Source organism: Terrapene carolina, unplaced genomic scaffold (genome assembly GCF_002925995.2).
Source record: "Terrapene carolina triunguis isolate 2854851 unplaced genomic scaffold, T_m_triunguis-2.0 Scaffold35098, whole genome shotgun sequence".
NCBI classification, from domain to species: Eukaryota; Metazoa; Chordata; order Testudines; family Emydidae; genus Terrapene; species Terrapene triunguis.
Genome location: NW_020699449.1, coordinates 11,856,774 through 11,880,648, shown reverse-complemented (window position 1 = coordinate 11,880,648; position 23,875 = coordinate 11,856,774). Strand labels below are relative to the sequence as shown.

At 48.4% G+C, this 23,875-nt stretch overlaps 1 protein-coding gene across 2 annotated transcripts; it reads left to right on the top strand.

The window, feature by feature from the left end:
• Positions 1-8,297: 8,297 nt before the first annotated feature.
• LOC112119702 (transmembrane protein 246) lies at positions 8,298-22,988 on the top strand. 2 transcript variants are annotated; one of them, XM_024218463.3, is made up of 2 exons: positions 8,298-8,403; positions 20,809-22,988. In XM_024218463.3, exon 2 carries the CDS (start codon positions 20,934-20,936, stop codon positions 22,119-22,121), a length of 1,188 nt encoding a protein of 395 aa, XP_024074231.1. In that variant the 5' UTR covers positions 8,298-8,403; positions 20,809-20,933; the 3' UTR covers positions 22,122-22,988. The 2 variants fall into 2 exon arrangements, with proteins under 2 accessions (XP_024074231.1, XP_024074230.1); XM_024218462.3 differs by having other exon boundaries at positions 8,298-8,474.
• The last annotated feature ends 887 nt before the right edge of the window (positions 22,989-23,875 follow it).

Genomic DNA, 23,875 nt, shown 5'->3' with positions numbered 1-23,875 from the left:
GCATCAGGCTTCTCGAGAAGCCCTCCACCCAATATGCACCCAATTCTCGGAAAATAAAGGAGGAAGTTGCCAGGAAAGGGAGCAGACCCTAACCCTTTATTTTTCATAAATGACATATAACTTGTAACATGTGTGTGGTTTGTAAGAATAAAAGGAGCCTGCGAACTCTGTTCGGGGGAGCAGTTTCTAAATGTTACCCCCAGCGCGTTGGTATGTATTGCAATAAACGGGCCTCAGGCTTGAGTCTGTGAACTAAAATCAATGCGTGGGTGACTTTTTCCACCACAGTTACCATCTGTATCATTATTAGTAGTAGGCTGAGTGTTTTGAAATACTGGGATAGGGATTGTGATAATGTGTCCCATAGTGCTATGTATGTGAGAAGTAAAACAGAAATTTGGAGTAGTGACTAAATAGTGACACTACCACTGAGGCCTTTATATATAAATATATTGTAATTAGTTACTATACAGTACAGTCCATCCGTGATATAGATTACCCTTACTGCTGGTTGTCACCCTCGGGTAAGTGTCACTGGGCAGGAAACAGAAGTGGCTAGCTTCTCTGTTCCATTGAGCAGAACTGCTCTGGTTGAACTGCTCTGTGATACACCAGGAGTTGACGTAAACCCAGTTGTTTCTTATGGATGCTGTCCTCCAGATAATCTACCGAATAAACAGTAACCAATTTATCAAATATTGCTGTGTCAGGATGTAGTATTGGTATCCCGACACTGAACAAGACTGTTTTGAATACAAGGGTTTGTGTCTCAGGGCCTCATCTTACCACAACTGCCTTTCACGTTCTAAGTGTATACGGATATAAAATGAGACTATGTGTGCAAGCTTCTTGTACTGCACTCAGTCTATGTAGTCTGTCGTAAATGTGGGAGTTTATTTTAGGTAGTTAGGAATGTTAGTCAAATCCTGAGCTAATATTCATTGGGAAATAGTTGAAAGGGTTAACTACTATAGATCCATTGGGAAGGACACCTTCGTAAATTGGCATGTACCTAATTAACCACATTGTTTTGTGATCTAGATTTGCATTGTTTTTCCTCCATTGTGTTAGCAACACCAGAGTTAACCACCAATTGGCACAAGTAGGGGCCTATTCTGAGAGGCTCTTAGTCAAAAAAATAAGTATGAAGCATCTGGCTCAGCGCAGTTGGCTGGTACGTGCTTGTTGGTGGGGTCATCCACTCCCCGTGCTCCAAACAGGATCTCTGCATACATTTACCTTACTAAGAGCCAGGAGTAGCATCTGAATTATGCATGATGAAAGCCATGTAAAAGGGTAGGTCGGGGTATTAGGTTGTTTGTTTTATTTATCATCCTGAAGCTATAAACTGTCTAACTTCAGATTCTCCTTTAGAGGTTCTAGATCAGCCTTGTTTGTTTTTCATCTGGTTGTTAGATCATTTTCCTGGCAACTGTGAGCTGTCTATAACCGGTCACTACACAAAAAAGATGTTCCTTCTAAACCGGAGAAGATTTCAGCGCACTGTGTGAACTGTGATTGTAAGAGAGATTGTCACAGACCTTTATACCATTTTATTTTTGTTTGTTTTTACTTTGTACAGCTCTGCACATCTTACTCAGCAACATTCACCGCAAGAGTCATAGAGAGACAAGACAGTCAGACCATTAGAGATCTAGATTAATAGATCTACACTACTGATATTGGGCAGCACGTGTGTTTCTTAGGCTATGTCTACCCTAAGAGCTAGAGGTGCGATTCCCGGCTTACACAGACATACTGGCACTAGCTCTGATCTCAGCTAACATGCTAAAAATAGTAGCCTAGCCCCAGTAGCACAATCAGTGTTGGCATTGTGCTAGCCGCTCTGAGTACAAAACTGCCTGCGTCCCATGGGTATGTAGTGGAGGCTGCTAGCACATGCTGCTGCTGCCCATACTATCGTGGGTACACTTCTATTTTTAACATGCTAGCTCAGATGAGAGCTAGCGCAAATATGTCTACATAAACTGGGAATCACACTCATAGTGTAGTAGCCTTAAGCTGTTCCTGCACTTATATGGCTTCTGACTTCATAGAATAATTTAATGTAAAATTTGTGTGTGCTTGCATGGATATTTCCTGTAGGCAGCAGCTGCACTGAAGAAAGGATTTAGTCAGAAGCACAAATGCAGTCAACAAACTTTTATTAGGGATATGCACATCCTCTGAAAATAACTGCACCACAACTATCATTCCTCCAAGATCTGTCTATACAGTCAATTAAACAGAACTTTTAAAAATAGCTATGATAGTACCATCTGAAAGATTAATTCGTTTTTTGAGAGAGTGAGCTTGAGACGATGGTAGGACATCCAAGAGATGTCTGAAAGACATTTGGATATATGAGATTGGACAGAGGGGTGGCAGTGATGGGACAGGAGGTGGATTGAGGGTAAGTATTTTAGTCCTGAATGTATGCCCCAGTCCACAGACCATGATTGAAAATGGAATTCAGGCTTCTGCACAGACTGAATCCAACAACCGATAGATAGGCAGGTAGATAGATACAATATAGAGAGAATGCCCTTCATTGTATTTGCAGTGTTATTTTAGCTGTGTTGCCACATAGCTGTGTGTTGTGCTACTTCATTGTTATTTGAGTTCATTGGCAGTTCATCTCACTGCTGTTGTATAGCAACAAACAGAGCAGTCAGGACATGTCTGCTGAGCCCTGAGCTCATTGTGTCCTTTGTAGACAAGAAGGATGCTAGACTTTTAGTCTCTGGGTCTGGATTGAGTAACAGAAAAACAGAAAACTGCATTATGAAATTTGGCCTGAATTTACAGTTGTGTCCTGTCCAAGTCAATCAAGAACGTATGTTTCTTATTGCAAACACAAAATACAAGCGGTAGCTAATTTATTTATTTAGTGGTTTACTATATTTTATTTCTACAGATAATTAATTAGTAAAGGGAAAAATTAACTGGTAAACTCTTGCCAAAAGCAGTATACCCCGCCTGGGAGGAGACACCCATTGTGCTGTTGATCTCCAGGGACAGCGCACTGAATTTATCCGTAGGGGACATACAAACCTGCTGCACTATTGAACACGCTGGGAGGGTCCAGGGAGCATGTGCTGTGCTGCTGAACATGCCATTCATTCTTCTTGCAGTGAATGCACTACTCTGCTGCCAGACCTGCCTGCCATGCTTTAACCCTTTGTTTGCTGTGTGGCTTTGCTTGGAATGCTGAGCATAGAGTTAGTTAGCCCAGTGATATGTGAGTGCACCTACAGTGCTTTGTCAATTGCAGCTGGTCACAGCAGCCATACAGAGTGACAGGAAGACCCTAGCAGGAGCAGGACTTAGTCCCAGGTAGTCAGCTCAGCTTCCCCCTCCCCTTAGACAGGTGGGCAGGGGGAAAGCTATGAGTAGCAGTTGCTTGCTGTCTGAGCTCTACCTTGTCAGTCTGAGGAAATTAGTCTGCCTTCTGTAGAAGACGAAAAGCATCAAGTATTTTTTAATACTTAATGTTGCCAGTGAAGACGTGCCCCTAGAGTCCTGCCCCTCTAGTCTATTCTAGTATTTTTATCATGCCCAGTACTGTGGTATCTGAGCATTGTTAGCCAAATGGGCTCGTTTCCCCCTGGAGCTGCCCAATTACCCCAAGGAGGCACGGAAGTCTAGAAGACGGTTCTAAGTTTTTATTGACCAGTCAGCTGAGTGGGATCTCTCCTTGGCTCATGCCAGTAAGAGAGAGCCCCTTACAAAGGCAGAGCGAACCTTTTTATACCTAGCAACAAACAACTTAACATGCATACCTTATACGTGTATGCGGAAGGAACATTTCAAAAGGCCTTGTATGCAGATTGAGAGAGGCAAGGGAATGGATACATAACAGGATGCGGTTTAACATTTGCTTGAACTTATCACCTCTTTCCACAGCACCCCCCTCCGCCCCCCCGCACTCCACTCTGAGGCATATGTTAGCAGTGCCTATTTGTCTCACCTAGGCTGGTGGTTTGGCCGCCTTGTGTTATCACATAATCTTGCTACACAGAAGGCTGCAGCGAGGGTTTGCAGAAGCAGCCGTTGCTCCTAATGTAACAGCTGAGATAATAGGCAAATAGTTGGCCTTTGCTCTAACAGCATCTATGTGGAAATCTAAGCGTGGTATCCAAATCTCAATAAATACTATGGGGGAAGGGGGAGGGAGAGGGAACCACCTTTTTTTTTTTTTTTGCATTGTCTTTCCCCAGGTGACTTTGGGAAAATAACAAGGTAGCAGACATCTGAGCACATTTGTAGATTCCCCCAGGTGACCTCACCGTTTCCTGGGAGAACAGATCTCTATAGGAACCAAAACACAATCAATGCTACTCAACTGCATCTTCGCCCTGAATGCTGCAGTTCCTTTCAGGCTGTTCCTGGCATTAACTCAGCAACGGGAAGTTTTCGAATATATGGATATATTTTTGGAAACTACAGTAAAGGAGGATTTCAGGCATGCATAATTTAATTACCTCTGCCTATAATGCTCCTTGGATCAAACAATATAAATGGAGCAATAAAATTCATGTATATGAGATGAGAGCATCCTGGCTAGAGTTTTCTGATCATGTGATTGGATAGCCCTAAAACAGTACCTCCATTAAACAGCATGTGGTATATTAAAGGGAAATACACACTGTACATTATTTTTTGCTGTATTTGCAGAATTTTTCTAGCAACAGGTGAGTTCACAGGCTGGCCAGCAGCATGAAAGTAATTTAACCCAAACATACAGCCATTCTCTTCTGTGCTAGATCAAGCACTAAAGAGTTCTGCAGAAATTTCCCTATAGAGACAGACTCACAGAGGTATACTTGAGATATAGCAAAACTGAACTTTGTTTTCTACCACATCTTTCAAAGAAACAGTAGCTGAAAGCGCTGTAAATTGTTAAATAATATGAGCTTGGAGAAGTTGGGGGGGGAGGTTGTTTGAAGGCCAGAAGAGGGGGTTCAGGAAAGATTTATTTCAGGAGGGGATCCCCATCGAGTATGAGTTGTAGCTGTTTGATGATACCCCATATGGGTTCCAGTGTAGAGTGGTAGGTGACATCTAGGGGCATGTGGTTGGAGGGGGTTTCCAAGCCTCAGCCTAGGACACACCAATGCCAAGCAACATAAGACCCTGCCAAAACAACAGGTGCGAAGCCTGCAGATTTATCTCCAATGATCAGCACCCCCAACAACACACCTTTCAAGACCTCTGGGTCCTATACATGCCTATCACAACATGTGGTGTTCCTCAGCCAGTGCACTAAATGCCCCAATAACAGCTATGTGGGTGAAACCAGACAATGACTCTTGAATGAGCTCACACAGGAAACTGATAAAAGACAAAAATACCCTATCACCTGTGGGTGAACACTTTTCACAAAGAGATCCCTCTGTATCTGACCTCAGTCCTCCTCCTCAAAGGAAACCTGCACAACACTTTCAAAGGACAAGTGTGGGAGATTAAATTCATAACTTTGCTAGACACTAGAAATCATGGACTGAATAGACACACTAGATTTATGGCTTATTACAACAAACCATAACCCACTAACAACCCCCTCCCCCAGCTGCTTTTCCCTCCCTCTTTCCCCCTTATGAGTGGAGAGGTGTTAACAGGCCACTTGGCCTTGAATGGTCTCTTGATATATGTGTTAATAATTTAGGCTAAACAATCTGTTCCACCTTGTATTTAGCTGTGACACTCTGCGCAGGGGCCGGGGCTCCAGGAATATTCAGGGCCGGGAATGTTTAGAGCCGGGTCTCTCCCCCAGCCCTGTCTGTTACGCTCCAGGAGCGTCCCCCACCTGCCGCCCTCCCGGAGTGTCGCTGCCTGATTGAAACCGGGTGGCTGCGCTGCTCTCCCTCACCTGCGCTGCCAGCTGCTGCTGCCTAAGGCGAGGCGACAGCACAAGACCAGCGTGGGCGGCAGACTGAGGAAGCTGCTGCCCCTGCGGCAGGGAGGAGGTGCACACATGATTGGCAGCCCTCCCCTCCCCTGGCCACCACTGGAAGGCAATAGTCAGGGGATTTCCAGTCGGGAGATGTCTGAACCTCACTCGCCTGAGCAGCTGCTGGGGCTTTGGTGAGTGTCTGACCCCGTGATCCGCCCGCCACCGCTCCTGCCCCACGCTGGGCAAGGGGCAGCCCTATCCCCCACCCCCAGTGAGGCTATGGTGAGGGGTAGCAGCAGGGGAGGAGGGCCCCCCCCCTGCACCCACCACAGGGGAGGCAAGGGGGCTTCCTGGACCTGAGAGGGGCCCTAGGCGCACATGCAGTGACAGTGGTGCCGGGTGAGCGTGCTGCGGGGGGGAGAGAGGGGTCCCTCCCCTGGAGCTTGCTACTGCCAGTGGGGGGAGGGCTGGGGGGAGTCGTCCTCTCTGGCCTCAGCTGGGGGCAGCCTGCCGGCACACAACTCTTCAGCCCCTCCCCACCCCAGAGCCCGTGCCCCCAGCCAGAGCCCTCACCCCCTGCCCACCAGCCCTGAGCCCCCTCCTGCACCCCAGCCCAGACCCCACACCCAAACTCCCTCCTGCACCCCACACCCTGCCCCAGGCCAGACCCTGCCCCCCAACCCCCTCCCAGAGCCCATTCCCTGCACCCCAACTTCCTGCCCCAGCCAAGACCTCAACCCCCTCCCACACCACAACCCCCTGCCCCAACCAGGAACCTGCATCCTGCACCCAAATGCCCTCCCAGAGCCTGACCCCTCCCCCCACCGCACCCAAACTTCCTCCCAGACCCTGGGAGTGGGAGGCCACGACTTGGACCCATTCTGGGCACCACCACAAATTATACAAACCTGCCGCCCCTGACTCTGCGCACATTTCCCAGACCTGAAGAAGAGTGCTGTGTAAATTCTAAGGCAGTGGTTTTCAAACTTTTTCTGGTGACCCAGTTGAAGAAAATTGTTGATGCCCATGACCCAGCGGAGCTGGGGATGAGGGGTTTGGGGTGTGAGAGGGGCTCAGAGCTGGGGCAGAGGTTTGGGGTGTGGGGTTGAGGGCTGCGGGGTGGGGCTGAGAATGAGGGGTTCAGGGTGTGGGAGGGGACTCTGGACAGGGGCAGGGAGTTGGGGTGTGGGAGGGGGTCAGGACTCTGGGCTGGGGGTGCAGGCTCAGGGGTGGGGCCAGGGATGAGGGGTTGGGGTGCAGGAAGGGGCTCTGGGTTTGTGGGGGGCTCAGGGCTGGGGCAGAGGGTTGGAGTGCGGGCTTACCTCCAGCGGCTCGCGTCAGTGATGCAGCCAGGGTACAGAGGCAGGCTTCTCGCCTATCCTGGCACCGTGGACCGCGCTGTGCCCCGGAAGCTGCCAGGCCCTATCCTGCCTTAGCCAGGCAGCATCCCCAACAGGACTTTTAAGGGCCCCGTCGGTGGTGCTGACCAGAGCCGCCGTGACCCAGTCCCTTCCATTCCGTGACCCAGTTCTGGGTCGCGACCCATCGTTTGAAAACCACTGCTTTAAGGCCTTGTCTACACTACACTCACTCTCCCCCCCAACACATACGTTGCTTCTCTCTCTCCCATACACTCCCACAACACCCCCCCCCCCCGCAGCAGTTTAATTACAACTGTACGTCGGCATAACTTACATCAATAAAATGCTGTAGTGTAAGACAAGGCCTAACTCTTGTCTCTCTCGCCAACGGAAGTTGGTCCAATAAAGATTTTACCTCAGCCACACAGTCTCTCTAATATCCTCGGACCGACACAGCTACAACAACGCTGTATAAATCAAGACAGACATTTATTCTGGAGAATACAGTGGTATCACGGTGCATGACAGAAGAGCAACGGGGTTATGTCATAAAGGATCAGGTGGAGGAAGGAGCCAGGGAATGATCAGTGTACATGAAATCCTGTCCAGAGTAGGAAAAGGGCAAGTAGGGGGTAATCTGACTGGATTACCAGCCAGAACAGGGAATTGCAGCTGTCTCCAACAGTGAAGGGGTTAACATTTCATCAGTCCTACTGCAATGTTAATAGACCATAGCAGAAATCCGCCAGTCTAGCTGCAACAGGAGCTCAGTCCTGGGCTTTGTTGACATTTGTCCTAGTTATTTTTCCTCTCATTCTTTCACACCTCTTCTTTCCCTCTCGTTTTTGGTGTCCCTCTCTCTGGTTGTTGTTTATGTGGTCACATGTTTGGTTTTAGGTGCCTTGTTTAATCCCACCCTCCTGGCCTGAGAGAGAGGAGGAGGGGACCTGCAGGCGAGAAGAGAGCAACAAGATAACATGGATAGCAGAGCAAGAAGCATGGAGGGTGGAATATTGTGCTGCTAGGGAACATTGAAAAGGAAAGGGGTGACACCCAGGATTTACATAAAGCCAGCGGCTCAGGTTTTCAGGATTACTAGCTCTTTCCTTCTCTACATGCTGGGCAAGAATCCAGATGGGAAAACGGGTAATTCCTTCTTCCTGTATTTTCCAGCCCAGCTTCTGGGCTGTTTTTCCGTTATGGCTTTTGCTGCTATGGTGAGTTTGATTTGTGTTATTTTTATACTGGGGTGCCAGGAGGCTTAATGATTTCAAAGGACCATTGATTTCTCAGGTGAAAGGCACTATCTAGTCCGAAAACATTATATTTTGCTCCTGCCAACTGTACAGTTCCTGTGGGGGAGACATTAGCAGAGGGTTGGGCGGGGGAGGAAGGGGGAGGCAGAAACTTAATGGTTGCAAAGAGCTGTTTTCCTTGAATTAAGATCTATACTTTTTGCGGATACAGACTAACACGGCTGCTACTCTGAAACCTGATCTATAGAGGGACTGTCCTTCTGGGAATGAACTGCAGTGCGTTCTGATCGCTGGGGCAGGGGAAGAGGAGCGGTGGAAGCCCCTGCAGGGACAAGATGGATGTTTTTTGGAGTAGCAGCCGTGTTAGTCTGTATCCGCAAAAAGAACAGGAGTACTTGTGGCACCTTAGAGACTAACAAATTTATTGGAGCATAAGCTTTCGTGGGCTACAATCCTGTGCTTGCTAGAAGGTTGGTGGCCAGGAGTGGTGTAAAGCAGGGGAAATGGATAGTGGTCAGGGCATGGAAGAACAAGCCTTCTGGAGGAAAATTTAATGAAGATCTAATGTAAGGAAGCAAGTGACAGCTTCCCAAAATGATTCCTTAAGTCAGTCTGAGTGAACGGAGCCCGAATTTCCTGCAAGGAGCTTTCTGCCTGTTGACAGCTAAATAACATCTGTGGCTCCTGGCTCAGTTGCCTTGGGAGAGAAGGGGAAGGGGTGAGGGCGAGAATCAGCTCAGCTGACACTCCCTCCTCTTTGACCATCATCACCAAGGTAACTGCCATTAATCCCAAGCGATCAGTGCTTGAGGGTCACATCCTGCTACCTGGCAACCCTCCAGAAGGAGAAGGAAGCATGCAAGGGCTGAAGTATGAGATGTTTAAAAATTGTTGCATAGGAAGTCTGCAGCCACAATGATTGTATGGTACAACATTGTGTATATTCTTAATAACTCTGTGTGTGTGTGTGGGGGGGGGGCGGGTGAAGTATTTGTAACCGGAACTACTGGTGATGGCTCTCTCTAAAGTTGCTGGGAAGATGGCGTCATGCATAACTTCGGAACTGCCATAAATGCACAGTGGTTCAACACCTCAGCTAGCATTTGCTGGGAGGACAGGGGAACAAGCTGGTCCCCTTTACCATTAGTCAAAGCCTGCTGCTTTGTTGCCTCTCAAATGAGGTGTGTGTAAAATATGTGTGTGCACACGACATATTTTCCAGCTGCTCTATTTTTCCCATTCACCCGCCATTACCAGCTGTAGGGATGGGCCTAAATCGATCAGCGCTCTGTCCTAGAGCCAGTAGCATCACATTTGCAGTCACTTCTTGCAGGGGGTGGTGGTGGTGGTACAGAGCTTGTTTCATGCTCAGGGAAAGGCTGCCCACAGAGCTCTGAATCCTTCTGAGTTGAGTACAAAGAAAATGAGCTAATGCTGCTTAAGATTTTCAACTGTCTCGTTCAAAATAAGTGACTAATGTTTGCCTCTGAACACTGGCTGGAATCTGGATCCTCTGGTTCACACCTGCTACATTTTTATTGTGCTGCTGATCTGTCCTGGCTGGAAACTTTCAGACTTATCAGCAACGGCCTTTGATCACAAGGAAGTATGTGCCTGAGGCTGTTTTTAGATAACTGAGAGGCAATAAAGGTGCAGCCAGAGGTGAAAGTAAGCTGGTAAGCTTCCCCAGGCTGGCGATTTAAAGGGCCCAGGGCTCCCCGCAGTGGCCAGAGCCCCTGACCCTTTAAATCACTGCTGGAGCCCTGCTGCCGCTACCCCGTGGCTCCAGCAGCGGGGCTTGGGCGGCGATTTAAAGGGCCCAGAGTGCCCCGCCGCCGTAGCGGCAGCCAGAGCCCTGGGCCCTTTAAATTGCTCCTGGGCTCCCAGCAGCCTCTCCAGCTGGTAGCTCTGGGGGTGATTTAAAGGCCCTGGGGCTCCCAGCCAGAGCCCTGGGGCCTTTAAATCTTGATTTAAAGGCTCCGCCTCTTCCGGTTGAGGCCACGCCCCGCTGAGGACTCCGTTGTACCAGTAAGTCCTTTATCTTACTTTCACCCCTGGGTGCAGCGTTTCCTGAGCGGTGCAGTGATGACACCATTCTACTGTTTTGCCCCCCAGCCCAACCACTCAAGGCAAGGGAATGGGGAGCTGTACTGCCATGCATGTGGCTAATGCAGAGGTTTTGCTAGTAAGGAGTGTTAAATGCCCGGGGTGCAGGGGGGTAGGAACAGTTCCTCATCTTGTGTGATCCTGGACAAGTTGCTTCCCCTCTACACCCTTCTGATTCCCCTCCTACCTTTTGTCTGTCAGGTTTTGTCTATTTAGGCAGCAAGCTCTTCAGGGCAGGGCTTGTCTCTTCCTATATTTATGTACAGTGCCTAGTACAAGGGGGCTCCAATCTCAGTCGGGGCCTCTAGTTGCTACATCATACAAATGATGATAACACCAGGGAGAGGAAGTCACCTGTAGGCCTGAAATTCCTGTAGTGCAGAGCAAATGATACGAGGGCCTCCATATGTGATTTGAGAATAAAATTTGCATCTGTATTTATATTAAAAGAGAGATGAGCCCACATCAACCCCCATGTTCCAGACTTGGGGAAGTTCCCAGCCTATCTCTAATGAAAAGTCCTTGTATTCTTTTTATTCAGGACATATCTACACTACAAAATTAAGTCGACTTAAGGTAGGTCGACCTACAGCCACCGCAGTAATTGAATCTGCTCTTCGTGTCCACACTGTGCTCCTTCTGTTGGCAGGATGCATCCTCACCAGGTGCATTTACTCTGACTTAAGTGGGGCATTATGGGGCATTGAGAGCTGGAGCCCCACCCCTCCGGGACGGAGAGTCAGAACCCCACTGCCTCCAATGTGCTAATCAGCAGAGCTAAGCCAGCATGGAGGAGCTTTTTGGCCAAGAGGAAAGCAGATTAACTTCACCCCTGAAGCAAAGGCGGTAACAGGGAAGGAATTATAACGGAGTCATAATTCGGTGGTTGGTCTGCTCCGGGGATGGCATAGTTTACTCAGGGCAAATTGTAAGGGTAACCTCTGGCTACCATACCCATTTACTCTCACTTATTTAACAGCTTGACTCTGGTTTCACCTTCCTTTTTCGGTACTCTCTTTCAGTAAGCCTGTTCAAACAGAGGTAAACAAGGTTTAATTCTTCTCCGTCAATCTTCATGCACTTGTCTAGGCTAAGAAACAAACCAGCTTGGACAAAGCATGGCTCTTTCTGACTGGTGTGGGAAATGACTGTCCCACTGTTGCAGACTAAGCCAAACAAGTTCAACACCTGCCATAAGCCAGCCTGGCTAATCACTAACTCTAGCAGGGGTCAGTCATGCTTTAGGTTTGTCTACATCAGCATGACAACCATTTTCAAGACTGGTTTCAGAGTAGCAGCCGTGTTAGTCTGTATCCGCAAAAAGAACAGGAGTACTTGTGGCACCTTAGAGACTAACAAATTTATTAGAGCATAAGCTTTCGTGGGCTACAACCCACTTCTTTGGATGCATATATATATAAATATATATATATTTTCAAGACTGGTTGAAGTGGATGATGAGGGCCAGAGAGCAGTGTGACAGCGGATAGCAGTCATTTACAGGCCACATTTAACTGACTAGTCTCTAGCTAAGATAGAGTGCTGCTGCCTCAGAGATATTTTAGTTCTTGTATTTGTAAATAGAGTTTTGCAGTGAAGGCCTAATTTGTTATAACAGCTCAGTTGTCACTTAGGCATCTAAATTAAATGGCCAGATTTTTCACGAGTGCTCAGCACCCAACAGATCCCATTACTCTCAGTGGGAGCAACTGGGTGCTGAGCTCTTCAGAAAATCTGGCCCGAAAATGATCTCTCTCGACTAATCTCCAGCCTATCGGAATTTAGGGTGGGAGTTGCTATACTAGGTCAGACCAGTAGTCCTCGTAGTCCAGTATCTTGTCTCTAGCAATGCTTGAGACCCGAGGCTCCAGCAGAACTTGAAACCCCTGTAATATACCTAGCTCAGGGGCGGGCAAACTTTTTGGCCTAGGGCCGCATCCGATTTCCAAAATTATATGGAGGGCCAGTTAGGGGAGGCTGGGCCTCCCCAACCAGCCAGGCATGGCCTGGTCCTGCCCCCTATCCGACCCCTCCTGCTTCTCGCCCCCTGACGGCCCCCCCAGGACTCTTGCCCCATCCAACCCCCCCATTCCCTGTCCCCTGACAGCCCCCAGACCTCCCACTACCCCATCCACCCCCCCCCTTTCCTGACTGACCCCCCCACCCCTATTCAACACCCCGTTCCCTGCCCTCTGACTGCCCCAACCCCATCCACCCCCTTCCCCTGACCACCACCACCCTGAACTCCCCTGCCCTCTATCCAACCCCCCCTGCTCCCTTACTGCCCTGCCTGGCAAAAGCTCGCAGCCCACAGCTCAGAGCGTTGTGCTGGTGGCGGGGCGAGCTGAGGCTGTGGGGGAGGGGGAACAGCAGGGGGCTAGCCTCCTGGACCAGGAGCTCAGGGGCCGGGCAGGAGGGTCCCGCGGGCCGGATGTGGCCTGCGGGCCGTAGTTTGCCCACCTCTGACCTCGCTGATGGTGTAAAGTGGTACATGAAGTGGGAGAGAACACAAAGGGAACTCTCTATTTTTCTTATGGGTTTAAGCTGGTCTGCCAGCAGGGTCTTTGCAGGTGTAGCCGCATCTGTTTACCTCTAAAAGTTCTTTATATTTCAATGGGTTTTAACCACCTGACTTCTGCTTAAATCACCACGCTAAAAATACCACCCCACAGACAGAACTCATCTGTCTCTAGCAAAGTGGGTTAGTAGTTAGAGCTGCTAGGCCCTAAACCTGCAATTGAATCCCATGTAAGTGGACCTTGAACCTCCTGTGATGCCCAGGGGCTTGGTGTAGATGCAAGATTCTGCTCACATGGGTGTCATTGCAGGAGCAGGGCACAAGTCAGACTTTCCCATGAGACACAACCACACATTGCTGCACACCTCTGTAATCCTAACAGCTGATATTTCCATAACACCTTCTATCCTGAGGGTCTACATATTATGAGCTGGGTGAAACCTTGTTTAAGTAGAGTTAAAACCTCACTAAGTTTGATAGGTGTGAACATAGCCTTCAATTAACATAACAGTAAGGAAAAGCCCTCACCTAAGACAAAAGGAGTACAGTAGAACCTCAGAGTTATGAACACCAGAGTTACAAAGTGACCGGTCAACCACACACCTCATTTGGACAGTAGCAATGACAAAAAACAAAACAAACAACCCACAAACAAAAAAACCCAAATGCAGTACAGTACTGTGTTAAATGTAAACTGCTAAATAAAAAGGGGGAAAAGTTTAAAAAAAAGATTTGACAAGGTAAGGAAACTTTCTGTGCTTGTTTCATTTAAAATAAGATGGTTTTCTTCTGCATAGTAAAGTTTCAAAGCTGTATTAAGACTATGTTCAGTTGTAAACTTTTGAAAGAACAACCATAATGTTTTGTTAAGAGTTACAAACAACCTCCATTCACAAGGTATGCGTAACTCTGAGTTTTTAGTGTATGTGAACCCACTCAGGAGCTTTTGCTGAATATTGTTTTGGGGCGGTTTGCATGTGGGCATGTGTGTAGACAGAACAGAAAATAAACTAGGAGAGTCCGGCAGAAGGAGCGGCTGAAAGCACAGTGTCTGACCCTTGAAGAAGCATGAGGACAGGTTTTTGGGTCAGGAGCACAGGCGGAGAAGATTATTCTTGGTTCTGTTAGCAAAAGAAGTTGTTTCTTACTATTTGATTCCTACTGTGTTCAGAGACACAGGACTCTGTACATTCTGTGTAAATAAACAAAACTGCATCAGAGAAATACCAGTCTGTCACCAATTTCTACTCCTACCTGGAACATGCCCAGGGCCCCAAACTTTGGCTAGCCGCTTGAGTCAAAATGGTTCCCAAAGAGAGCTCATCAAGAAGTGTGGTCACTTTCAGGTGGAACTCTAAAGCAGTGACTTTGGAGAACAGGTTTTGTTATGGTAGGAGAGGAATGGAAGAATAGCTTTTCCAGTGAACAAATTTTAGGGTGGCAGAGTGGGATTACCCAAGGTGCCATTTAATGGTAAAGGACTAGATTGTGGCCTTGTTTTACATGAGCACATAGTGGGAAGTAAGGAATCCCTCTGTTGTGGTGACTATACGTGGGCTCCCCACGGAGCAGGCGTGGAGGCGGCAGAACCATGGCTGTCCACCCCTCCACACCAATACAGAGGAGAATATGCTGCACCCTGAAGAGGGGTGTCACATATGTCTTCCTTCCTCCACCCCCCAGCACAACCGCACTCCTGCTAGGCAGGGTGTCTCTGAGCTACCACAGGGGCAGTGTGGAAGCTTTACTCTCCCCTGACTTCAGGCTGTGCCTGAGTGGCACAATGTAGTTCAGAGTAAATGGGGATACGATAAATACTGGAAGGGGATTTGATTTGTACGCAGTGCCACATCTCTGGAAGGATGTTGAGTCATGGGGCTGATGGTCCCTAAAAAAGCGAGTGAGGTCAAGTTATGTTTTTCAGCTAAGCGTTCAGACAAGAAATCTATCATAAGCTGAAACTGATATACACATTCCTGTAGCGCTTTATAAGAGTAGTATTAGTTGAAAGCATTTACACTGTTACAACAAAAACATACAGCCATTGTACGTGGGGGAGGGTTTAAAAAAATTACAAAATCCAGTCATGCCCTGGATAAATATTTTACTGAAAATGCATTTAAAGTCCACCACAAATATCACTAAACTCTTAAGGGAGATTACATAGAGAACTGTAAAATGAGTATTTCAGTGAGAACATTGATAACACATCTGAAAAATGGGGGTACTGTCAAAATATGAAGCATTCTAATAAGTAGAGAAGAGCCTGAAATGAGAGTCTACATCCAGGTTAATGCCCGAGAGTGGGACCAGAACCAATCTCTAAAAAGCGCGGACTCCAACAACCCTGACCTTTGGGATCTGGCCGTTTAAGCGGTTCCACTCACCATTGTAGCGCCCCCTGGCTTTTTTTTGGAGGGGGGGGCAGGGAGTGTCCATTTCTAGCATCCCAGTTGACCGCTTCTTTGGCTCTGCAATGGCCTATTTCTGTCTTCATCTTTCATGGCCCAGCCTTCCAGCCAGGTCCTCTCTTTGCAGTTCTGTCTCTTTCCAGCTAAAGACTCCACACCAACCCCCAAACAGAGCTCCTTCTGTCCCTCTCAAGCTGTATTGAAGTTCTCTGCTTTTCACCCCAGCTCCTGGGCACTGCAGAGTTATTTCTTTGCTCCTTTGACTCAGCACTACCTCCTAGGCTTTTTTCCCCACTTCCTCCCCTTCCTGGGGACTCTGGTAACTTCTACCAGGGACCTCCCTGCTTCTTAGACACTCTCCTGCTCCCTGTGGTTCTCTCTACCCTGCCTTCACCAGGCCCTTCCCAGAGAGCTAGCACTTCTATCGCTCCTCTGTCCTAGATTTCCCCTTTCTCTACGTAGTCCTCCCTGACCCTTTCCCAGCTGGGGTCATTACTGGTAATTAAGCCACCAGATCAGGATCTGCTGGGGGGTAATTGCTAAGTAACAGGCAAGGCTGAGGCTGATTTTCCTTAAAGGGCCTGCTAGCCTTTGGCAGGCCATTATAGAGATGATGGGGCCGGTCTAGTTCTTTGTCCATTTGACTTGAGTCCCGCATCTCTACATACCCAGGAAACCGCCTCTCTGCTCCCATCTGGCTGCGCACCAGTCCCACAAGTTGTGGTAATTCCCCTCCTTCACCTGTTTATGTCTTGGTGACCCTTCTACTCCTGCCATGTGAACAGGAAGTCAGTAGATGGAGCCACAACACAACTTTCCAGGCCAGGAGAAAGACAGGGAATTGCAAGCATCTCTGGGGTGACCTGCAGGTACAGCGATCTGGGGATGGCACCCTGATGACTGGCTGTGTGTGCATAGCAAGGATCCAAGACAGCAAGACCCTATGCAAGGGCACAGGTGTTGGGGTACCTCTGATTCACCAAACTGTGTTCCATCCAAGCATCTGTTGAGCTGGCAGCCAGTCCTGCATTCCTCTCTCTCCCAAATAGTTCAAAGATGCCTCTCCTGAAGGGTGTGTGAAGAATAGGTGGCATCCACATCCTGCTCTTCCCTGCTTCAGACACGCCACCCTCAGATAATGCTCATCTTTGGGGGCAGGGACCTGCTCAGACAGGGATTTCCTAGCACCCAAGTATGTGTTCCTGAAAACTACAGAGCCAGAACAGCTTGCTGCGGGCCCACAGCTCCTCCAGTGCTGGCTTCCAGTTTGTTCACTGGAGGGAGCCTGATTTCCTCCTCCTACTGTGAGAATGTTAATGCCACCATTGATTGTGCTCCCCACCCACAGATGCAGGTCCTGATCCTGCAGGGCCTTACAGACACAAGCGGCCCTGCTGATATCAATGGGCCCTCATCCATGTACTTGTGCGAGTGAGGCTTTGCAGCATCCGGCCCTTCATGGAAGTGCTCCTTTCACCACTGCACCTGACAAACTGAGGAGCAGGGGCAGTACATTCACCAAATTAGCCTAAGATAGCTTCAGAAGTGGACCTCAAGTCCCTAGTGTCCTTGGGCCTTCGGGTCCACTTGCCCTGAGTCCTGAGGACCCTGGGCCCATATGCAGAGTACAACTCTCTGCTCTAATACTCTTGCAAAGCTCATACATTCAACACAATAGGTTATACATAAAACAAAACCCGGTTATCAGAGAAGGGAAGAACCGCCAATGAAGAAATCAGCCAGAGTCCCTGCAGTTCCATCTCATGGTCCATGCACTGTCACGAATTATGGAGTGACACAGAACTGTAATGTCATTGTCTAGCCAGGAGTTCTTTACTATCCTGCAGTGAGAGGGAGCATGGTCTGAAACAAAGCCAGAAAAAACAAACAGAGGTGGGATAAATCCATCATATTTTGCACTTATACCAATATAAGGCCTTTCATCTAAGGATGTCAAAGTGCTACCGGTATTTATGCTGCAGGAAGTAACCATCTTCACAGTAAACACTGCAAATCCAGTGACTATCGCGCTGGCTGGAGTCACAACGTGGGCCCAGAATTAGGCCCGTTGTGTGCTCAATAACAACTGACCCATCCCTATAGCGACTGACCGATCCTGGTCAGACTTTCTGGCAGACAGCATCCCCACCTCTAACCCCACTCTCTTCTGGGATGGGCAAGTGCTACCAAGCCCTGTCTCCTCCAAAACTATGCATCAAAGTTCAGCTAGCACCTTCTGCTGCTCACAGGGCACTGATGCTTCCTGGGCAAAATCATTCAGTCTCCAAGATTCTGGTGCCCATCCCAGGAGGAAAAAGGAAGATCAGTGTGTACGGAAACTGGTATCATAGCCTGTCTGTGATGGGGAGTTAGATGACCATGAAACCAATGCTCCTCTAGCATCTCACAGCAGGGCTGGAGCAAACGAGGGAACAACACTAATTAACAGGAGGGTGCAAAAGAGCCCCCAGCATCAAGCCTCAAGCAGAATGTTAGTTACATCACATGGCAAGGGTGTGAGTAACAGAAGTTAGACCTGGGAGGTTAACTGAGATTTAACAATAGGTGAGAGGAGAAGATAGCAAACAGTGCAGCAGCCCCAGCAGGAACTCCTCCACTGGAGAAGAGAGCTGTGGTACAAGAATTAGGCTCACAGGAAGCAGAAAAAATGCAGAGTCAAAGAGAAGAGTATGGGAGAAGGAAAGCCAGTTAAAGGACAGAGAAGGAAAGTATAAAGAAGTGTCAAAAGGGCAATTAGAAAGGAAAATTACTGCTACCCACTGAGCAGCTACATGTGCTAATGTAACCCATGTGCCTAATAGGGAGATATCTCCTTAAGAGACCCACTGTGGGGAGGTAGGAGTGAGCTGTGTCTGGGTCACTGTTGCTAGGCAGATTAAGCACTCCACATCCAGAAGCTTCTGGAATTGAGTGGGGACGGTAGTGTTGGGTCTGCTCCAATAGGTTCCCTGTTGCTGGGGTCAGACTCTGTGAGGGGGAGCAGTCAGGGCAGCTGCTGTACAAAGGGCCAACACGTGCCCTGGGTGAGTTGGGAGAAGCTGAACCAGGAGCAGGAAGCAGGCTGTTGGCCCTAACTCTGAAGCACTTTGCAGCAGGTTAGGGATATTGTTACCCTCCAACGGGGAAGCCTGGGCAATGCTAATTATAGCCAGGGGAAATTGGGAGGGAAAAAGAACTTCTATTTTAAATGTACGCTTTGTGGTTTTGATTTTAGCCAAACCGTTCTAGTTAAATTGTCTCAACTAGTCTGATTCAGCAACTTTTCTTTAAATGTAGTAATGAGGAAAGAGTCATTTCTATTTTACTATTCTCAGTTTTGTATTTTCTTGTAACAGGGTTTTGTTTAAATCTAAACACTTAAGTGAGTGGTTGGTTCATCAGTCAGCTGACCGGCTAGCAGTGATTTCAGCAGAGGAAGAGTCTGCGCGGATTCCAGTTGAAGGTTCCTACAAGCCAGGGCAGGGAAGATGTTGTTTTAGATTCAGCAGATTGATAGGTTTGGTGATCAAAGACGCTAACTGAGATTTAGGTGAACAAAACCTAAGCTTTTGGGAACTTTCAGTTACTTCTCACTGTGTTTCTGTGGGGACTGAACTGTTCAGATTTTAATTTGTTTTCTTTATTTATGTTTATGTATAACTGAAGGGAATGTCTGTGGATTATAAAATAGGCATGTTATGCTGTAAAAATTAGATTATTTGTTTCTTTACCATAAGATTTGATAAAGTTATTTAATTAAATTCATTTCTTTAGTTCCTTTGCGGAGTTGAATGTGGGGAGGTTAACCCTGTGCAATCCTTGCTGAAAATCCTTAGAGCCTGAACTCTGGGTCTCCAGCTACTTTTCTATGGGAGTTGGGGTTTTTAGGCACTGGAGAAGGGCAATGAAGTGAACTATAGCCCACCCAAAGGTTACACTAACTTTGTGTAAACTAGGTGCAGTGAGACTGTTAAGAGTGGGCTAGTGGCAGCCCAGAAGAGTGGGGCAGAGTAGATGGACAAATACTAATTTTTAGGAAGTTAGAGAGGGTTGATTGGTTCAGCTTTTAATTCAGATGTTTAATGCAAACTCTTAATTCTAAATCTGAGTTAACTGTTCAATCAGAAGATACATCCAGTTGCTCCTGAGTCTTTGTCTATACTAGCACTTTTGTCGGTAAAACTTTTTCTCCCTGACCGACATAAGTTTTGCCAACAAAAGTGCCGGTGTGCACAGCACTGTATTGGCGGGAGATGCTCCCCTGCTGACCTAGCTGCCGCCATTCATTGGGGTGGTTTAATTATGCCAATGGAAGAGCGGCTCCATGGGACACCGTACAGTGGCGCAGCTGCAGCGGTACAGCTGTGCTGCTATAAGGGCTGTAATGTAGACACAGCTTGAGAGACTTGATCTGCCTCTTCAAAGTAGTCCAGAAAGAGGGAGCAACCTGGGAGTAGGGGATCGGAATTGCTTTATTTAATAGACGGAGGGGGAGATTCATGGTTACGTGCCTGAGCCTGGTTCAGACATTCATTTACTGCCATCAGGCTCCACATGCATTAAGCATCACAGCACCCCAGAGAAGCGAAGAATACTTGTGAAATCATGAGCTACAGAAGAGAAGTACATGTTTCTATCGGGACCGGAAGTATGGTCTTCTAGTTATGGCACTGGGCTGGGACTCTGGAGATTTGGGTTTAGATCTTGGCTCTGCCACACACTCACTGGGTGACCTTGACCAAGTCATGTAATTTCTCCGTGCCTCAGTTCCTCATCTAGACAATAGGGTTAATAATGCATTCTTCCATTGAGTCTGAGTTGTCTACTTAGATTGCAAGCTCTTTGAGGCAGACACAGGTATATGTACAGCACCCAATACAGTAGGGTCCCAATCTCAGTTGGGGCCTCTACGTGCTTCTATAATAATAATGTTACTAACAAGATCAGAGTCCCCAGCAATCTCATGGGACTCTCAGGCCATTGTTTGTGATGTAATAGCCCCAATGAGCTCAGCGACTCAGGAAGGATCCCTGGACTCCTTCATAAGTCACCCTATTATTTCTTATGCTGTCCCAGTATGGGACCCATTGAGCATGATGCCTAGGGACCTTTTCCCACTGCTGCTTCAGTGGCATGGCATTCATTTCCCCATGAGCTCATCACAGATTTTTGCTCTCACCAGATTGTTAGGTCTGGAAGTTCTTCCTTTGATACTGGTGGATTTGTGCATGTTTTTAAATGTTTCCTTCTTTCCCTGTAGGTCGGCTGCATTGGTTGGGCCTCATTTATGTTGCACCACTGATGGCTTGCTACTCCGAGCAGAAGCAGAGGAGTGAATGAATTGGGGCATGAGCACAGGGGGGCCACACCCTGTATCCGGCAGCCATGCTCCTCCGAGGACTGCGGCTCTATGGGAAGTGGTGCCGTTTTTCCAGTCCCATTACTCAGCTCCTTACCTTAACTGTGGTGACATTTGGCGTGTTGGCTCCCTTGATTTGCCACCGGCTCCTCCACTCCTATTTTTACTTACGCCGCTGGCATCTGAACCCCATGAGCCAGGAGTTCCTGAAGCAGAACCAGGAGGATGGCCAGACTGCCCTCCGTTACTTTGAGGACCTGCGGACTCCTAACTCCTCGGAGATCTCAGGCGACAAGGCCCTCAGACCATGGCTGCTCATCACCATCATCACCGTGCAGAGGCGGAATGAGTTCCACTACGTCCTGCAGGTGGCTTCCCGCTTCCACCGCCTCCTCCAGCAGTGTGGCCCTCACTGCCGGAGCCACCAGGTCTTTCTCTGTAACGTAGAGCAGGACCCGGGCAGCCACCAGGATGCCAGGCTGTTGGGTAACTTCTTTGCAATGGTCAGCCGCTACAAAAACTGGGAGGACCCCGATGCCGCAGTGAACCAGTTTGAGAAGGAGAAGCGGGACTACGCCTTCTGCCTGGAGCAGTCACTCTTGGCCTACAGTCCAGAGTACGTCCTTCTGGTGGAAGACGATGCTGTTCCCGAAGAGGAGATATTCCCTGTCCTGCAGCACCTGCTGCTGGCACGGCTCTCAAAGCCACACCTCAAAGATGCCCTCTACCTGAAGTTGTACCATCCCGAGCGACTTCAGCGCTATATCAACCCGGAGCCCATGAGGATCCTGGAGTGGCTCGGCCTGGGCATGTTTCTGGGCCCCCTGCTGAGCTTTCTGTACTCCTGGGTGTCTGGCCGCCCAAGCCTTACCTGGCCCATTGTCCTGTTCTTTGCCTTGTACAGCATGGCACTAGCAGAGCTGGTGGGTCGCCACTACCTGCTGGAGCTGCGCCGGCTGGCCCCTGTGCTCTACAACGTGGTGCCGGTCACCGAGTGCTGCACGCCCGCCATGCTGTTCTCCGCCCCTTCCGCCCGCCGTGTCTTGGGTTACCTTCAGGAGCTGCACTGCCGTCGGGGCTTTGCCAAGGACACTGCACTCTACTCCCTGTTGCGCACCAAGGGTGAGAGGGCCTACGTGGTGGAGCCCAATCTGGTCAGGCACGTGGGGATGTTTTCCAGCCTCAGGCCAAATGACAGCCCTAAGCTACTGTGACCCACCGAGAAATGCCTTTATGGAAAGACTGGGAGCCAAGGGAGCCTTGTCCTTGGACAGACCTATCAGGTGTGACTCCAGATGTCATGCCACTTGCAACTGTGCTCAGAACTACCAGCGCCACCTAGTGGAGGGAAAGGAACTTTTAAAAAAAAGTTTACTTAAACCTATAGCTACATTTATTTTATAATGAAGAAGTGAAAGGAGGGTGGAGGTTTTCAGGGAAGGGGAAGGTTTGCTACTATCCTTAGTCATTTTGGGGGGGAGACCCCAATATACACACACACACACACACACACACACACACAGGCCATTTGCACGTGAATGTGCCTCCTACAGCAGTATCCAACACAACCAGTCTCTGGTATCACAGACCCGAGACAGTTTGGCTGTATCAGCTGATGTTTGAGATCTCCTTTGTCTTTTTAGCTGCCCCATGCACCTCCCCCACCCCTCATCCTTCCTCACCTACAATGGCCCTGTCTCAATTCCCTCCATGCTAGTCAATGCCACTCCTGTGGTCACATATGTCCTAGTCTCAAGGTCCTGGAAATGCTAGCCAGGGTGAGTGCATCAGGCACAAGCTGACCTAGGAGGAAATATGGAGCTGGAGAATAGCCCTTGTTTCCCCCAACCTTCTCCATATCTTACCCCGATGATCTGTTCATCTCCTCAAATAAAAACATGAAGAGACCTTTACAAGAGGCACGATGCATATAATGAGCTCCTTACCCCACATTCTGCACATGGTTCTGCGAACATGTTTCATGCTGCTTCAGCACCTCCAGATCTTCTCCTTTGTGGGTGTCATAGAAATTCCTGTCCGTTCCAGCTGAAGAATAAGGAGAGGCGGACACAGTTAATCAAGCAAGGAGCCCCAGGAGGGGCAATCCGTTTATTTCAATTGCAATTGGGTTCGAGCTCATAAGTCAGCAAGAACAAAGAAAACACTTACACCAAAGCATTATATGCAGTTGACTATGATAATCTATCGCTCTATGATTGGCCAAAATTTGCTATCATTACCATACATAATTAGCAAGCTACATATATCTGCCCTCCTTGTGACCCCTTATTGTTCATCTACTTGCCGCCCCCCCCCCCCCTTGCGTTATTTTGCAAACCAAGCAGTTAGTTATCTACAGGACGCAGGCACAGAAAATTCCATTGTCTCCAGGTTTGGAGTTTGGCTACATTTCCTCTCAAAGGAACTTCCTGAGTTAAGACTATGCATAGCTGTGCTATATATCTCCCATGTGTACGTGACAAATTTGCCCCCTGGCAGTTAAGTAGAATACTTTTATTTCATGGGTAACATGCCTCTTCCCCCAAAGCTCTCTTTTCACCTTGGAGCAGAGGATCTGAAACATAAAGTCCATGTTCTTCCCCATTGCTTCAGCTGGGGTCCCCTATGGAGCCAAGAACACTAAAACCAAACAACCTCCCGCTCGCTGTATGTGGCTTGGATTCACTGGCCCATGCACATACTCACACACACCCACACAGCCTCACATCAGAACAATCTTTGAGATTGCACATACAGCTACCTCTCATAGGTGAGGAAGAGCAGATTCCCCATTTAGGCCCTGATCCTGTATCACCGGGAGCTCACTCATTAGCTTTGAGTGTAAGCCCTTAAAACTGGCCCTAGACGGGTTGCCACCCATCCTGATTTTCCATGGATTCCACCTGCAGCATGGAGAAGCTCCAGTTTGCCTTGGGCAGCCCAATGAATGATCCAGCATGATCATGTT

Excerpts from the sequence above, each read along its gene's own strand:
- LOC112119702 (XM_024218463.3), top strand. The coding sequence starts at position 20,934 with ATGCTCCTCCGAGGACTGCGGCTCTATGGGAAGTGGTGCCGTTTTTCC.